This window comes from Camelus ferus, chromosome 10, assembly GCF_009834535.1.
Source record: "Camelus ferus isolate YT-003-E chromosome 10, BCGSAC_Cfer_1.0, whole genome shotgun sequence".
NCBI lineage: Eukaryota > Metazoa > Chordata > Mammalia > Artiodactyla > Camelidae > Camelus > Camelus ferus.
In genome coordinates, this window is record NC_045705.1 from 20107849 (window position 1) to 20123913 (window position 16065).

Sequence of the window (16065 nt, forward strand, 5' to 3'; positions counted from 1 at the left end):
AAGTTACAGCTATCTTAGCAGGTATGACTAAATTAAAGGTAGCTAATAAAAGTACAGAAACACTGAGAACAAGCAGATTTCATTAATCTCTCTAAATCTCTGTAACAAATGTTCATATTAATATTTAAACCCACTACCATAGAAAGTGCTGGAAAACACAATACACGTGCAAGCATTCTATTAGGGAGCTGAGTGATAACATCATTACACGTCAAATGGCCTCTGGAAATTTCCGTACATTCATGAGAGAATGAAAGTGAAAAAGGCAAATCGTGTCTTTGTACCATAATGGAAATAGTTTTGGCCTCGGCCTCTTGAACGGATCTTGGAGATGACCCAAACCCAGAGGACCACAGTTTGAGAACCGATGTAATTGATTAATTTTAAGCACTTTCCATTTCATATTACTAATAGTGTATTTTCTCTGATGACTATCTTGTTCTCGTTCCCGAACCACATTTTTGAAACCTAAGGTTGCCCCAAGACAGACCCTCTTGCCTCGGGGTCTAGTGGAACCCAAAGCCAAAAGCCCGGGACGCGCCGTGGTCTGGGTTGGGGCCGGGAGGGTAAGGGCTCTGTTTAGCACTGGGAGCTGAACACGCTCCCCTGAGTTGGCAGAGGACGCAGGATCCAGAAAGGAATCTAAAACCTGCCACCCGCGCGCCAAGGCGGGGCCAGAAGTGGCTGCAGGCGGCCAGGCTCGCCCAGCACTCAGGGCAGAAGCAGTGGCGGCGACAACGAGGCGTAGGCTTCCTGGAGACTCCTGCCAACTGCCCGCCCGCCGCAGGCAGGCCGGCCCCTGGGAGGAGGAGCGCGGGCAGGTACTCCCAGGTAGCTGCCTCCTCCCTTTCCCACCGCTCTACTCCGCGGCCTCCCGGGATCCAGGCAGGACTCAGCGCCGCGCGTCCCCGGAGTGGCCAGGGCGCCCCTCTGCCGACCTCAGGGGCTTTCTCTGCCCGAGCGCGGGGGCCTCCCCGACTCTTCGGAGAGAGACGCACGGATCTGGGTGGCGCCGAGACAGAGGGTCTGGCGGCCTCGGGGACTACCCAAGCACGGGGCTCCGGCCCGGGAGCTGCTGGAACATGCGCCCGGAGCTGCAGGTGCGGGGTCCGACGGCCCGGCCCCCGGGTGGGGAGTGGGTGACTCGGAGGCGGCCACCTCGGTAGACTGGGTCCGATTCGAACACAAAGCAGAGGGTCACCCACGGCAACAGGTGCCCGCTCAGCGGTCTGTAAAGTCCTGGGGGCGGGGCGGCGGGAGGTGGCATTTATTCCCCGGCGCTGCTTCCAGGCGCTGGTCCGACCCTGGAGACCGAAACCGCGCTCGAGACACAGTCGCGCGGTGGCTTTGAGCACAACAGGTCGGTGACTCAGTTCCCACAGAAACTCCAAGTGCTGAGCCAGGGGCTTTTTTGACATGTTTTCTTGTTTGCTTGTTGGTTATTTTGTTTGTTTCAGTTTGTCTGACAGTTGCTGGACTATGTTTATACTTCTGGTGCTACTCAGCCAATTGACCATAGTTACCTTCGCGTTTCCTCATTGCGCAAGAAGTCCGGAGGAGTCGAGGCATGAGGAAGAAGGTAAGCCTGGCTTCAGTTTCCAAGAAAACTGTAGTGGAAACCCGAGCCGCGTATTACAGGACTTAAAGGAGAAAGTGTAGTCTTTGAGATTACAAGCCACCATCAATCATAGAAGCACTAAAACATCCTTCAATTTACGGCTTATTTGGTAATGTTGTGGTTTGTTATGTTAAGCGCATTTTATACACATTTGTTTCTGTGAGTTACTTTTGATAAACATATATATTTAAAACCGGGTTTGTGGTTAACTGAATGGAAAACCTATTTCAACTTCTGAAAATCAATGAGTGCCCTTGTTCTAGATGAGGCTATGTGGTAATTATAATAAACATAATTACTTGTTCTTCCTGGAAAGACGGACAGGGAGTCCAGGATCTAGTCTGGATTTGTTGTGAGGCCCTGGGCAAGTTACTTCACCCCTTCCAAGCTTGTAAAATGAGGGGGTGGGGAGTGGAATGATCTCTGAGATCCTTTTTAACTTTAAAATGTCTGGTTATCTGGGTAAAGCCAGATGGTGTGAGAAGATTAGGTTTGGGGCATGCTAACCTAGAATTCCACACCTAGTGGGCTCCAGGTCACAAACAGACTGATTCCTGACCACATTTTAAAAGGCCAACCTAGAAAAAAACAGAAAAGAGAGAAGAAGAAGAAAAAAAGGCTTTCATTTCTTCTTGTCTAGTCACTGTGCTTCCCTACACAGTGCCAGTGCTTTGGATCCACCTCCTGTCCTACACATTCCTGTCCCTATTCATTCTCATCAGATCCTACTCACCTCATTTTCTTTTGGGAAGGATCTAGTTACACTAATATTACTGGATGACTTATTAATAATACAGATTAGGGTGTCAAACCTTCTAGGAGTCTGTGTGTGTATTAAGATAAGGAAGTGTCCTAACCCGAAGGAGTCAAGCGCTGACAGCAGAATTCTAGGCAGTTGGATAGTCTAGCTGCTGGGATAGGGGAGATTTGGAAGGAGAGCCTTCTTGGTGCCTCCCAGGTTGCACTATATAAGGTTGACAGTCCACTCGTATATAAAGTTGATGATCTATACTCAGTGGGACCAGATGCTGATCCCCAGAGTGTTTGTGAGTGTGTTCATTCATTCACATGATATAGGCACAAAAGACACTCTTAAGGACATCACAAACTACAGAAGGAATTTAGAGATCATACTTGAGTGTGGAAGGCTGGAGAGATCTGTGGGAAATGTAAATGAGGAATCCTATATTAAAAAGCTGATTTGTTCGGTTAATAACTAATTTATCAATACATAGAACGTGCCAGGTATGGGAGATGTAGAAATGAAAGACTACAATCCCTGCCCCGGAGGATCGGAGGATTGCTTCATCTGGTGGGAGAGGTAGGGTGTAAACCTATGGCACAGAAGCCAGTGCTCTCTATCTTCATATGAGATATAATAAATAGAGATATGAGAAGCAGTTAGGAAAATAAAGAACCTTCAGCTACATTCTGACAAAACCCAAGAGGAGGGTTGAAATGACTGAAAAGGATTTTATTTAGAAAACATGGGGAGACAGGAGAGAGGGAGAGAATGGAATATCTCAGTTGGTGGGTTAAAAACAGCAGAATCCACATGCAGCCTCTTAATATGGTCTAAGACTGGAGAAAGAGATGGGAAGAAAATCTGAAGGAGGCAGATACAAAAGTTCAAGGCTAGTGCATCTTCCAGCAATGGCCAGAGGGAAAACAGAATTCTCACTGAGAGTTCAGGATACTCCAGAGGCAAGGAAGTTTACTTCTTTCAACTATAAGCAAATCCAAGGCTACTTAGAACCCAAATATCAAAGGATAGTATTTCTCCTAAGATCATAAGGGAGGCAGGAAGAAATCTGATAAGGCATTGAAGGTCTAAGGTCAACTGTGGACTGAATCAGAACTTTGACACTCAGGGAAGTGATAAACAGCAGCCCTTGGAAGGCACGTTTTACACAGTGGTAGAGACCTTCATTGGCATAAATATCATTTCAGGAACAATCAAAATGTTTATGACTCTCTTATTTTCCTTTCAAGCTGAGAATCCCATTTGGAGGGCAGAGGTGTTTTACAACTCAGATAACTGACTTGAACAGGAGACTGACAATGAGAAATTTGGCATTGCTCTTCTAGCCAATAAAATGTAAATATCTGGGCATATCTGAGAAGCAACAATACAGAGGCAGATTGCTAATTCTCCATTCTAGAATTAGATTTCATGTAGTAAGTACATTATAGCTAAGTTAGGCAAGCTCAGAGTTACTTTATCATTGGTTTAGTATTGTAAACCCATGCCAAGCTGAGTAGCAGGCTATACCTCTGAATTGCTTCAACTGGTAGAATTTCGGTCTAAGAGCTCCTTCCCACTATAGGAATGTCGCATATATTCATGTAATTTATAAGTAATTTTTTGGGCACCTCTGTGTGTTGGGAACCAACATCCCTGCTCTAATGGAAATTTCCTTCTAGTGAGGGGAACAGAGTGGTAACAAATAAGTAAGTAAAGCATAGGGACCACCAGATGGTCATAAGTGTTGCGGAGAAAAACAAAGTATAATAGGGAGTGGGGATTGTGGAAGCGGGTGGTTGAGGATGGGTTTCAAGGTAATATTGAACAAAGTCCTGAAGGAGGTGACAGAGAAAACTGAAAGAAGGAAGTTCTATTGAGAGGAAATAGCAGGTACAAAGGCAGGAGATAACCAGGCATATTGGAATCCAGTGCAGCTGTAGGGCACAAGGAGACCCCCTTAGAGGACCGTTGCAAGAATCCCAATGAGAGATAGTGGAGACTTGGAAAATTTTTCGTTCTGTCTCCATTTAGTGGTAACATAACATCTACAAGAAAGGGAAGGAAATGGAGAAGAAAAAACAAAAATGTTTCATCACACTGGTCTACCTCTTAGAATATTTCTCAAAGCAGTGATCACTAATGACCCCATTCTAGCTTCCTGCTTGGTTCAGATAGCCCATGTATTTTATTTATAACATAAAAATGAATCTGCTAGAGTAGCACTGGCCAACAGAAATAAAATATGAACCATATACATAATTAAAAATTTTCTAGTAGTCACATTAAAAAAGTAAAAAGAAATAGGTGAAATTGATTTTAATAATGAATTTAATTTAACCCAATATATCCAAAATATCTTTTCCAAATATAAGCAATATAAAACATTGAGATATTTCACTTTCTTTCTTTCTTTTTTTCACTATGTCTTTGCAGTCCCATGTATATCTCCGTTCAGACAAGCCACATTTCAAGTGCTCAATAGGCACATGTGGCTAGTGGCTACTGTATTGAACAAAACAGCTCTATAAGATTCAAACCAGCTTGGAAAAGTGATTGATTAGTAGGAAAAATATCCTGGCCAAGGTGTGACTGTTCTCAAAGGCTAAGAATAAATAGCCAACCTGAGGTCACTCTCAAATCAGTCTTAGTCTTCCAGGCCATGCGCTGTCCTCAGTCTTGATCTGTCTTTCAGTCGCCCATTTGAACTTGTTCCTCCTTTCGTAATGGTTAGCAATGAGAAATACCAACGCTTTTAAATTCTTTTCAGCACCGGATGTAGTTCTCAGAGTTTCTGAATTCCAGTCTCTGTAATGTGATCTGGGGCCAGATCCCTTCAGCTTTGTTTGTGACACCAGAACGAGTTTGAAGTCTGTGGGTTTTGAAAATACTGCCATGGTAGGATATTTTGGTTTTGTGTCAACTTGTGATTAACTATCATGTTTACCATTTACCTTCCCAGCAAATGTAAAAGGAGTCCTTGTAAAGCTTTGTAGACACGTGTTTAGGGACTGGGTGGAGGGAGCTACTCCTTTGGGAAGGACTGAATGGCTTTTAATGAATCTTACAATTAATTTATAATTTTATCAACTTAGAAGTTTAAACATTTTTAGTATAAACTTGATACAACAATTTTAACATGTATCAAATTTAAAATTTAAAATGTATCAATTTAAAAATTTAAAACATTAAGAGATCTTAGTGATTATTTAGTTCATATTCCAATTTTACAAATAAAGAAATGGCAACCCAGAGATGTAAGTGACTTATCCCAGGATATACAGCTGATAACTAAGCCAAATCAAAAAAGAAGAATCTCTGTCTTCTAACTCTTAATCCAATACTCTGTTCATTACACCAGACTAATTTTTCTCAGTCAAGATAATAGGAAACCAACACTTTAGAAATAGAATAGTCTGGCCTGTCATTTATTGGAGAAATAATTGTCTAGAAGGAAAAGTGATACTAAACAATTTTCATTTATGCTGATAATTTTGGACATAATCAACTCATGTATGTTCTGGAGTTTTGCTAATATCTGTATTTCATGATTAGCAGAAATTATTTTTATTTATGATTTTTCTTTTTGTCAGATTTTAAAACCACACAAGAAAATTTGGTATAATTTAACCACATCAAGAGAACTATTCGGTTTTCCCACAAATAAAACAGGAATTTTCTGCCTTGTTTTTATTAATGTGTGAAATCTTTCTGTTTCTTCGTTAGTCTTTACATCAAAAGAAGAGGCAAACTCATTCATCCATAGACACCTTCTATACAATAGATTTGATTTGGAGCTCTTCACTCCCGGTGACCTAGAAAGAGAGTGCAGAGAAGAACTTTGTAATTATGAGGAAGCCAGAGAGATTTTTGTGGATGAAGATAAAACGGTAATTTGGTTGATGATGTTAATTGGCTAGACATTTATTAAATTGCACTTAAGAAAATGGCACTTTCATTTCCGTAAGTCATTAGAGATTGTACGCCTTAAATAAAACTAGGATTGTATACCTGTTATCTCTTTCTACTTTCCTAAAATGCTAATTACCCCATTTAGACTTGACTTTATACTTAGCTGGGTTATGTAATTAGCAAAGTATCAATTATGTTGTGATTTTGTGTGTTTAACGTTTATGATGTTCAAAAACAATCATGAAGCAGAGTAGATTAAACTTCAGGATATTATTTGAGTTAGCTCTCTGACTTAGGCTTTAATCATTCAAGACTTAACAATTTTTCCTATTGGACTTACTTTTTTTGATTACCTTATGTATACTTCCAGTACTTACTGACAATCTGCTATGTGCCAAGTGCTCTGCTAGAGACTGAGGGTACAGAATATATAGTCTCACCTTCAGGAGTTTATTGCTTGGCAGTGAACTTTTAGAAGCTCTCCCTTAAAATATAATTAAATCCTGTCTTTTAATCCTGAAAAAGTACAAAAGAAGCAGCACTATCTCTGTTATAATCTGGCATATTCTTTTAAAATGTAAAGTGACTTAAATTATTTAGTTTTGTATCTTAAAGAACCGCTTTCTCCTTTTCCCCTTCCTCAAGAACCCCATTTTACACTTTAGTCAATTAGAACCTCTCTGTGTATCCTTCAAATGCAGGTGTTACTGGAACTAAGTTCTTTTTCCTCCCAAAATTGTGCCCAGGCTCCCGTTCCCTGCCATCATCTGCTGCATCTGTCAGAGAAGGGAAACAAAGTCTGTACCTTGTAGCTGTGTCTGTTGAAATTTTACTCTGTTTTTCACAAACCCATTTTCTAATTGTATCACAGTTCCTTAAAATCGGCTTCCATTCTGTCAAGTGACACTGAACTGAAACCGTCCCAGGGATGTCTTTCCAAACCAGTAAATACCTTTCAGTAAAATCTCCTAGCAAACTGAGGGCCCATCTAGTGTAGAAAAATATCAGACTCCTTTTCAAACGTGATAGTGAGTCCCCTGTTTCAACGTTCACCTTTGCTACTTTCATCTACTTTCTAATGTGACAGTTTTCCCTGATGCCTGAGTGAGGGCTCTGGGCCAGCGAAGGGAGAATAGCAGAGGACAGTGGTAGAAAGCTGGCAGAAACAGTGGTGGGTGCAGTGCTTTAATGAGAGTGAGTCACTCCCTCCAGCTTGAATGGACTGGTATCCTACCTGTGGCACATGCCAGGAATTTTGTACCCCTAGTCTGGGTCACCGAGACCAAATGAAATTATAATAAAGCAATTAAATAAACTTGGAATATTTACCTTTCTTTTAGATGGCATTTTGGCAAGAATACTCTATTAAAGGACCAACCACAAAATCAGGTAAGGCAAGAATCGATCAATTTTAATGTTTTTTTTTTCCCACCCTCTCTCTGTTATAATACATTTTTCATTTCATTGTTTTAAGTATGGTTGTTGCACAATATACATACCTTGTAAATCCGAGGAAGATTTCTCAATTATACACTGGGCTGTCTAAGACAGAAAAGGTCACATGCATCTATTTATACACTGAAAATCAAGTTTGGTGAGATACTAGGGAAACGAGATAATAGGCTTAATGCTGTTTTTAACAGATCAGCTAAGTCAAGACTTGCACAGAATAAAAGTAGGACTCTGTTAGTTTCAAGTAGTAAACTGTTTTAATTCTTTTCTTTATACAAGTGACTAGAATACTTATGCTAGTAGGTAAGTTAACATTGTTAGAATTAAATAACTCATAGAAAGGCGAGATCCTTTATTTTATTCACATTGATCATCTCTAACTGCTTTTCAGTCAGGTTTTTGTTTTGTTTTGTTTCGTTTTTGCCAGCTATTTTTTCATCCCCTCTAGGTAGGTCCCCACTGTAGGGAGACTACATGGCTCCACTGGAGCTGCATAGGACACTTATTTTAGTAGTTAATACCAAAATACGTATCACTGAACAAAGAATGTTTATCCCACTTAGTCTTGAATGTTATCCATTTAATATGACTTGTTTAAAATAAATGAAGCCATAACTAGGGCTTTTAGAAAGTGAATTGAAATTTTTTCTGGTCATGTCTTTAGCACAGACTTTTAAAAGTAATCAATATTAATTATTAGATGCTTAATAGTGTGCATACATTCAGTATGAAATTTATTGAAATCATAGGTGGTGCTTTTCAGTTATACTTATGTTATTTTAATGATTTCTCTTAAGATGGCAACAGAGAGAAAATTGATGTTATGGGTCTTCTGACTGGCTTAATTGCTGCTGGAGTATTTTTGGTTATTTTTGGATTACTTGGTTACTATCTTTGTATCACTAAGTGTAACCAGCATCAATATCCAGGGTAAGTACCAAGTAAAAATACTCAATTCACTATTATACATTCTATACTGTTATTTTTAAATGGCTTTAAAAACGGTTGCCTATTTTTTAAAATACTCTTTTGATTTTGGAATAATTTTAGATATTCAGAAAAGTTGCAAAGAAAGCACAGAGACTCCCATATATCCTTCACCCAGTTCCCTTGTTGTTAATATCTTATGTTGCCAGAACATGTTTGTAAAACTAACAAATCAATATTGGTACATAGCTATAAAATGAACTCCAGTGCATGAGGAAAGCTTCCTAAAGCTTCATAAAGGCCACAACTGTCTGCATAATACAATCTCAACATCCTTATTAGAATAAAAAGTTATTATCTTCTATACTATCCATAGTATCTTCTCTGTAAGTATAGATGGGAGAGTGTAGAAATAACCTTTATTCAAAAAAAGCACCAGGTGCTAAACAGGCTATCAAAATTTATGCTTTTGTGTCCCTATTCACACTTACAAATTCTGTGAAGAAGCTCATGATGGTAACCAGGTAATGAAAAGATTATGGAAACAGATCTTGGTGATGGTTGCACAACATTGTGAATATAATTGATACCACTGAGTTGTACAATTATAATGGTTAAAGTGGCAAGTTTTATGTTATACATATTTTACCACAATAAATACTTTTTCTTTATTGTTGAGGTAAGAGTTTAGGACAACAGATGTGGAATTAGGATTCCTCCATTTGGGATAAATTAGGAGTCTGGAATTAATAGATACACACTACTATATATAAAATAGATAAACAAGAAGGACTGACTGTATAGCACAGGGAACTATATTCAATTTCTTGTAATAAACTGTAATGGGAAAGAATCTGAAAAATATATGTATGTATGTGTGTATATTTAACTGAATCACTTTGCTATACATCTGGAACTAACACTGTAAATCAACTAAACGTCAATAAAAAATAAAATAATTTTAAAAAAAAAAAGGGATTCCTCCATGAGAGGATTAAAGCTAAGCCATGAGAGTAGGCAAGTTCTCTGAGTGTGATGAAACGACAGAAGGCAAGGGACAGAACTTTAAAGGATGCCTCGGTAAGGGTGCAGAGGAGGACATGGCAGCAAAGAAGGCAGAGGACAGGGGCACCACAATTGTAATTCTGTGCCCAAGCTGGAATTCCTGAACAGTTCCCCAAGGCATTAATGTGATTGATGGGCAGGGACTAAGGAGATTGTCAGAGACCTTTGTAAATCCTATAAAATTTCGAAAAGTGAGAGAAAGTAAGAAAGAACTTGTGCAGTTTTTCTTAAGCCACTGTCTTTTAAGCTGAGAGAGTTCTACTAATTTCCCTTACTTAACAGACAGGAAATGACTCTTCACTAAGGTTTTACTCAATACGGCTTTTTCCACAAGCTGCGGGATACCTAGAAACTCACAGTTAATGAAGAAATAGGCAAAATGGGTCTTTGGAAACTCTTCTTGCCTTTTAGCTTTCCTTCTTTTCCACCTCATCCACAATATTTTGCCAAAACAGTCCATGTATGCACCTCGTGTTTAATCATTTCCCTCAAGGTATGTGATAGCAAAGCCGTTATTCAGTATCCTCATGACATTTTATTCTCTCTTCTCCCCAGTTTTTCTTCGTTTTTCTACTTTTCTGCACTCACTACATCTTCTTACCTTATGCCTTTTTTCTGCAAAACCTCTCGCTTCTTTCCTGCGTGAGGTTGGAAGACGAATTCAAAAACACAGAGAGCAAAGAGGTGTCATTATTATGTGTGTTTTCTGAGTATGTTATCATAAGATTAAAAAAAAAAACTAGCTATCTCATTTTAAAAGTAAGATTGGTTATACTTAATGTTAGTACAGTATAATGCTGTACCATTTACAGATCATTTTTATGTCTATTGTCTCACTTTGATCCTCAAAGCAACACTTTATAAGGGACGTTTCAAACTAGGTTTACTAGACATTCACTTATGTCAGAACTAACTTTTAAATACTTACTAAAGTGCTTTTCATCAATTGTCCCAAGACATTTCTTCCAGCAGAAGTATTTGTTCTCTTTCTATAGTCTGCAAGTCTGGAAATGGTGGATGGGCGAAGGACTATTTGAAAAAGAAAAGAGTAAAAAATAAGCTCATTGTTACAATAGTTTGCCTCATTCTTCTGTAATACATGCCAAGAAATGGGAAACAAGATCTTTTCATTTCTTAGTCCCTATATTTTATGGAGGAAAATTGGCATAATATGATGTTGTCAGTTTATTTGAGATGTTCTTGGTGGGTACTTACTGATTTCAGTCATTTAAGATGTGCGTAAAAAATCACTGTCTAGACACTTAATGACTTTAATATAATTATACTGTTCCTATAACTTAAATTTTGAAGGCCAACATGGAAAAATTTATTTGCTCAAATAAAACATGTCTCTCCTGTCTCCTATAAGCAAACAAGTAGCACTTTTCGTCACAAGCTAATGAATGTGGCAAGTGACGAGCCTGCCATGAATACATTCCAGATTTCTGACAGAGGAGGAATTGTGTTGAGCCCGCTAAGTAAACTTCTGATGCTGTCCGTCACCTCTCAACTATCGAAGGGTTAATTATTCAGTTCCTAGATTTACGCAGATCTTTTTCTTTTTGTCTCTCTCTCTCTGCAATTTTCTTCTCTCCTTCTGTCCAGTTTCAGATCTCACTATTACCTACAAAGGAAAAGGTATCTTATGGGGCAAATTGACTAATTTAGTTTGCAAAAGTTTACAGTATTTTGGGTCGGCTGAACTATGTCTTGTGGGAAGAATATTGTAAATATTGAGTAGAGGTTGGGGATTACCCATAGATTTTAATTATATTATCAGCTGTAACTGTAGGAGGTAAATTTATGCATAGATACTTCATAGACAGCCAACTTCACAGTCTAACCAGATCGGCTTACTGATGTTTAAATTATAATTTGTAATTCACAAGTAAGAAGGGAAAATGTAGTTTCAAAACACCAGACCTGTGTTGCATTTCAATTTTCATTGGCTGGTGTAGGTAACAAAGTTTTGTGAAAATGGCGGGACTTGGTCTAAGCCATATTTTTTTTTTTTAATTGTTGGGCTTGGATCAACAAGTGGGGAAGTGGGGAAAGGACAGTAATCTGAGAAAAGGAACAGTACCAGTGAAAGAGAACAGAGAATTCATTGCACATGCAGAGGAGAGTCAAGAAGCTACTTTGGCAATGGCAGAGAGCTACAGAAAATAAGGCAAGGCCAGAATAAGGGAGATTTTGAAAAGGAGGCACAGGAGTTAGAACTTGATTCAGTGGAAAGTAGACTGCAGGTTAGACTTTCCCAGAGAAGATTGACATGATGGAAGTACTGTTTAGAAGGGGTGGACCAGGCAGCTGGGCTGCAGGGGGGGACAGAGGAGAGAGACAGGCATCTGCTGTTGTGATCATCTCTGAGGCATCAGTTTCCTTGGCATGGAGTAGTGCTGCCTTTCAACAAAGCCTGGATTTGGTTTCACACCATCCTTTGGAAAAGTTTTAATTCAGGAGCGGAAGAAAAAGGGAATTGCAGGTTTTGAGTCTTCATTATAGTACTCCAGACACTGCTGAGATGCTTCACATATGACATCTTTCTCAGACCACACGAAACAACTCTGTTGAGGTAGCTATTATTATCCCCATTTTACAAAGGAGGAAAACTGAGTTAGGTTAACCGGCCTTTGGTCTCATAGCCATGAAATGACAGGATCCTGTTTCATACCCATGACTGACTTCAAAGCTCTTGATCTTTCCCCTATACCAAGACTTTTTCAGAGTTTAGGGATAAAATAAAACCATTCTTATATTAATAAATCAGGTTCAACTTTTATCAAAATAGTTGGATTTTTTTTTTTAATATTGCCATGTTAACCTAAAAATACTGCCTTTCCTAGACCTAAATGCTGTTTCTGTTTAGTTCTTCAGACACCTACGTAAGAAGGGGCAGACATACTCCCTCCATCATTTTCAGAAGACCTGAGGAGGCCGTCTTGTCTCCGTCGCCATCTTTAGTGGAGGACACAGGATTACCTTCTTATGAGCAGGCAATGGCACTGACCAGAAAACACAATGTTTCACCGCCACCACCATATCCTGGGCCAGCAAAAGGATTTAGGGTATTTAAAAAGTCTATGTCACTCCCATCTCACTAAGCCTGCCTTGTTGTCTTGGTGATATAGAACATTCACATTATTTAAATGGCTCATTTTCCTGGACCAGAAAAGACATGTCAATTCAGCCCTTTATGACAAACTACAGAGCATAAAGGAGGAATAAGCACATGTAATATGCTGCTGAAGTTCTGTCGGCATCTTGGACCTGGACTTGATCATTATCAGCTGGATAAAGAACTGTGACTCCATATCCTTGCAGTTAGGAGAGCACTTTTTTGTTCATTTAAGTCATTCAAAAACTCTGCATTATGGATATCACAGCTAGGACTGGTGAGCTGTCTGTATCCTTTGTACAGAAAAAGGTTTTAGGCATCTTGTGTTGAATATTTTTTTAAAAAGTAAGAATTTCTAATTATTAGATTATCCCAAGTCATAATATTGGACCTGCTCTTTTTTAGGATTTCTTTTTGGTTGGAAATACTTCACAGAATTTGGCACTTAAATATAAACTGGTGACCTTAATGTGATCACTTGGTTTTATGTTTTAAATTATTGCACAGCATTCACTATATTTTGCACAGTTTAGTTGTGAACTCTTGCTATCGGTCATATTTTATTATTGGGAGTGGGGTCAGTAATTTCTCTTAAAAAAATACTTGCTAGGGAACTAATTCTTCAGAGGGTACAGGGTTGTAATGGCAAGGATTTGCAAGGGTTGTTATACTATTAAAGAAATATACAGGCCTCAGAGCTAAGCATGAGTAGAACTTGATAAAGTTGCACATGTTACTGTCAAGTAGACACACCCATTTTCATTGCTAAGTTATCTGCATATAACTATGTAAATTATTAATCTGGAAAATTCGTTGAAATTCATAAATAATAATTTGAGAATCTAGAAGAAGTAACTTACTTCTCTGCTAGCAAATAATATTGATTAAAGTGACCAGCAACCCCTTGTATCTCAACCCCAATGTCTGGACACAGAACTCCACAGGTAATCACTTGGACCTGTATTTTGTATCTTCTTCTAATCTTATATATGACCAGTCTCCCCTCAAGAACGTAGTAGAGTATAAGCTATAAACGTCTGGAATGGATGTGTTTGCACACATTTATTTGAGTGGGTGTGTATGTATATGTGAATTTGTTTCCTCTTTGAAGGACCTCAAAAAATAACCTACTTCTGAGAAATAGAAAATTCTGTTCTCTATGTTTTTGCTAGGCATTGCTTTTTCCTATTATTTAAGACCATTTATAAAACGGTATTTTGTTCTATCATTTTTACAGAGGTGAGATTAAACCCCACAGGCATTTGATAATTCTTTCCAAATAAATGTTTAAAAAACATAAATCATATTACACTGTGTGAGTGTATGCCTCTCTTTTAAGACAGCATGATCTTAAGACAGATAAAAGCAAAACCTTAATCACTACAGACTGCCAAAGACTTTACCTTTTAGATTTGCAGTCTCTTCAGTTGCTTGTCACAAAGAAGTCATCTAGCAACATTTAGATATTACAAAAAGTGGTCCTCTTCAAGCCACACATATTACCTATACAAATTTTACTATTAGTCATGCCTTGGCTTTACATAAGCACTTTTCTTCATGTAACTTTGCACTTTGCACTTATTTTAATCCTCTTTAAAAGGTCGGAGGCAAACTCTACTTTATTACTTTAACAATCAGACTAAGGCATAGAAGGATAACTTGCTCAAAATCTAACATGTTGGTGAGAGCTAAGTTTAGAATGAGCAAGCACACTTTTCTAGGCCCATCTCATACCTACAGAAATATGCTGTCTCAAGTTATAAAATTGTTAAATACAGTTCTAAGTCTTTATGAGAAATGTATATGCATTTGTCATATATATATATATATAAATCTATATGTGCATATATTAGATATCTGTATAGTATTGTCATATTCATATGTGTTTCTTAGGAGGAATAAGAATATAAGATATAAGATATGATACATCTTTTATTGAATCACAATTTGAACTATTTCACGAACTTGTTTACTCCCATTGACTCACAAGAATCTAAACTGTAAAGCTAGCTTCAGAGCCTGTGACAACCCCTGTTGCCCCAGTGGTAGCCTAGATTTGTCATATGTCATCATTTAGTGTAAAACTATTGCTCTAACTTGAACAAATCTAGAGTTCATCATTAAGATGAATCACTGGTATTTGTAGAGCATCCAATATTGAGCTCATAATACTTTAAATATAAAAAGGAGGGGGGAGGGTATAGCTCATTGGTAAAAATGTGTGCTTGGAATGCACGAGGTCCTGGATTCAATCCCCAGTACCTCCAATAAAAAAAATTTTTTTTAAATAAATAAACTAATTACCTTCCCCCTCCACCCCCCCAAAAACAAAAATAAGACAAAACAAAATTTTAAAAAGCTTTAAAAAAATGGAAAATGTGATAGAACCATAATTAACAAATGCTTATGATAATTGAAAGGAAAATATCTCAATATAAAATTATTGACACATATTTCTATCTCATGCACCCTTTTCTAGTCCTGTTGTACTTTTGGTGGTGGGTTTTTTAGTTTGACTGATTTGTTTTGTTTGTACTTCTTCCCCAGGTAACTGATTAGTGTTAACCATTAAATCTATTTTGACAAAGTTTTATATTTAATTAGAACAGTTTTCCCCTCTATTACAATCAGGAAATGAATGTGATATGGGCATGAAAAGGGAATAAGACTAGAAAAAGATAAATACACATTTATAGGGTTATGCCTTCAGTGGGATAGATAATTCTACACAGAATATTCTCTTTTCAAAATGAAAAAAATTAAACAGAGCACAAACTATGATTATGTCAAAGTTTTGCATCTGATAATAAAGTGCCCTCTGAGTAAATACACAGAGTTTGGTGAAAATTCTCAGAAAAATTGAAAACTAGAGCAACAGTGTCCTCTTGGTCTGGTTTCCCATCTGCCTGTAAAATTCTGACTTTTTTTTTTCTATTTCTCAGATAACTTATGTGTGTGTATACTTTTCCTATAGGTACAAGAGAATTTTTTAATAAAAAAAATTTTGTTGGTGCTGTTTAAAAGCTTAATTTCATGTATATCATATTTCTTTTGTACTAATTGAATGTAACAAATTTGTATTAGTTACTGGTTTGATTTGATGTGTTGTGTATGGCATTTATACTATTAAAGGAGTGTCTAGAATTTCTGTGATTTAAAAAAAAATGATTCTTTTGTAGATCCTGCCTGGTGGCATTTTGGAACATGTGTGGCATATATTGATACCTTCAA

General features: G+C 38.0%; 1 protein-coding gene across 1 annotated transcript; it reads left to right on the plus strand.

Moving 5' to 3' along the window:
• Positions 1-830: 830 nt before the first annotated feature.
• On the plus strand, positions 831-16065 carry PRRG4 (proline rich and Gla domain 4). Its single transcript, XM_032488415.1, has 6 exons — positions 831-1100; positions 1458-1579; positions 6087-6250; positions 7613-7661; positions 8522-8654; positions 12586-16065. The coding sequence occupies exons 2-6, from the start codon at positions 1480-1482 to the stop codon at positions 12818-12820; spliced, it is 681 nt and encodes a 226-aa protein (XP_032344306.1). The 5' UTR covers positions 831-1100; positions 1458-1479; the 3' UTR covers positions 12821-16065.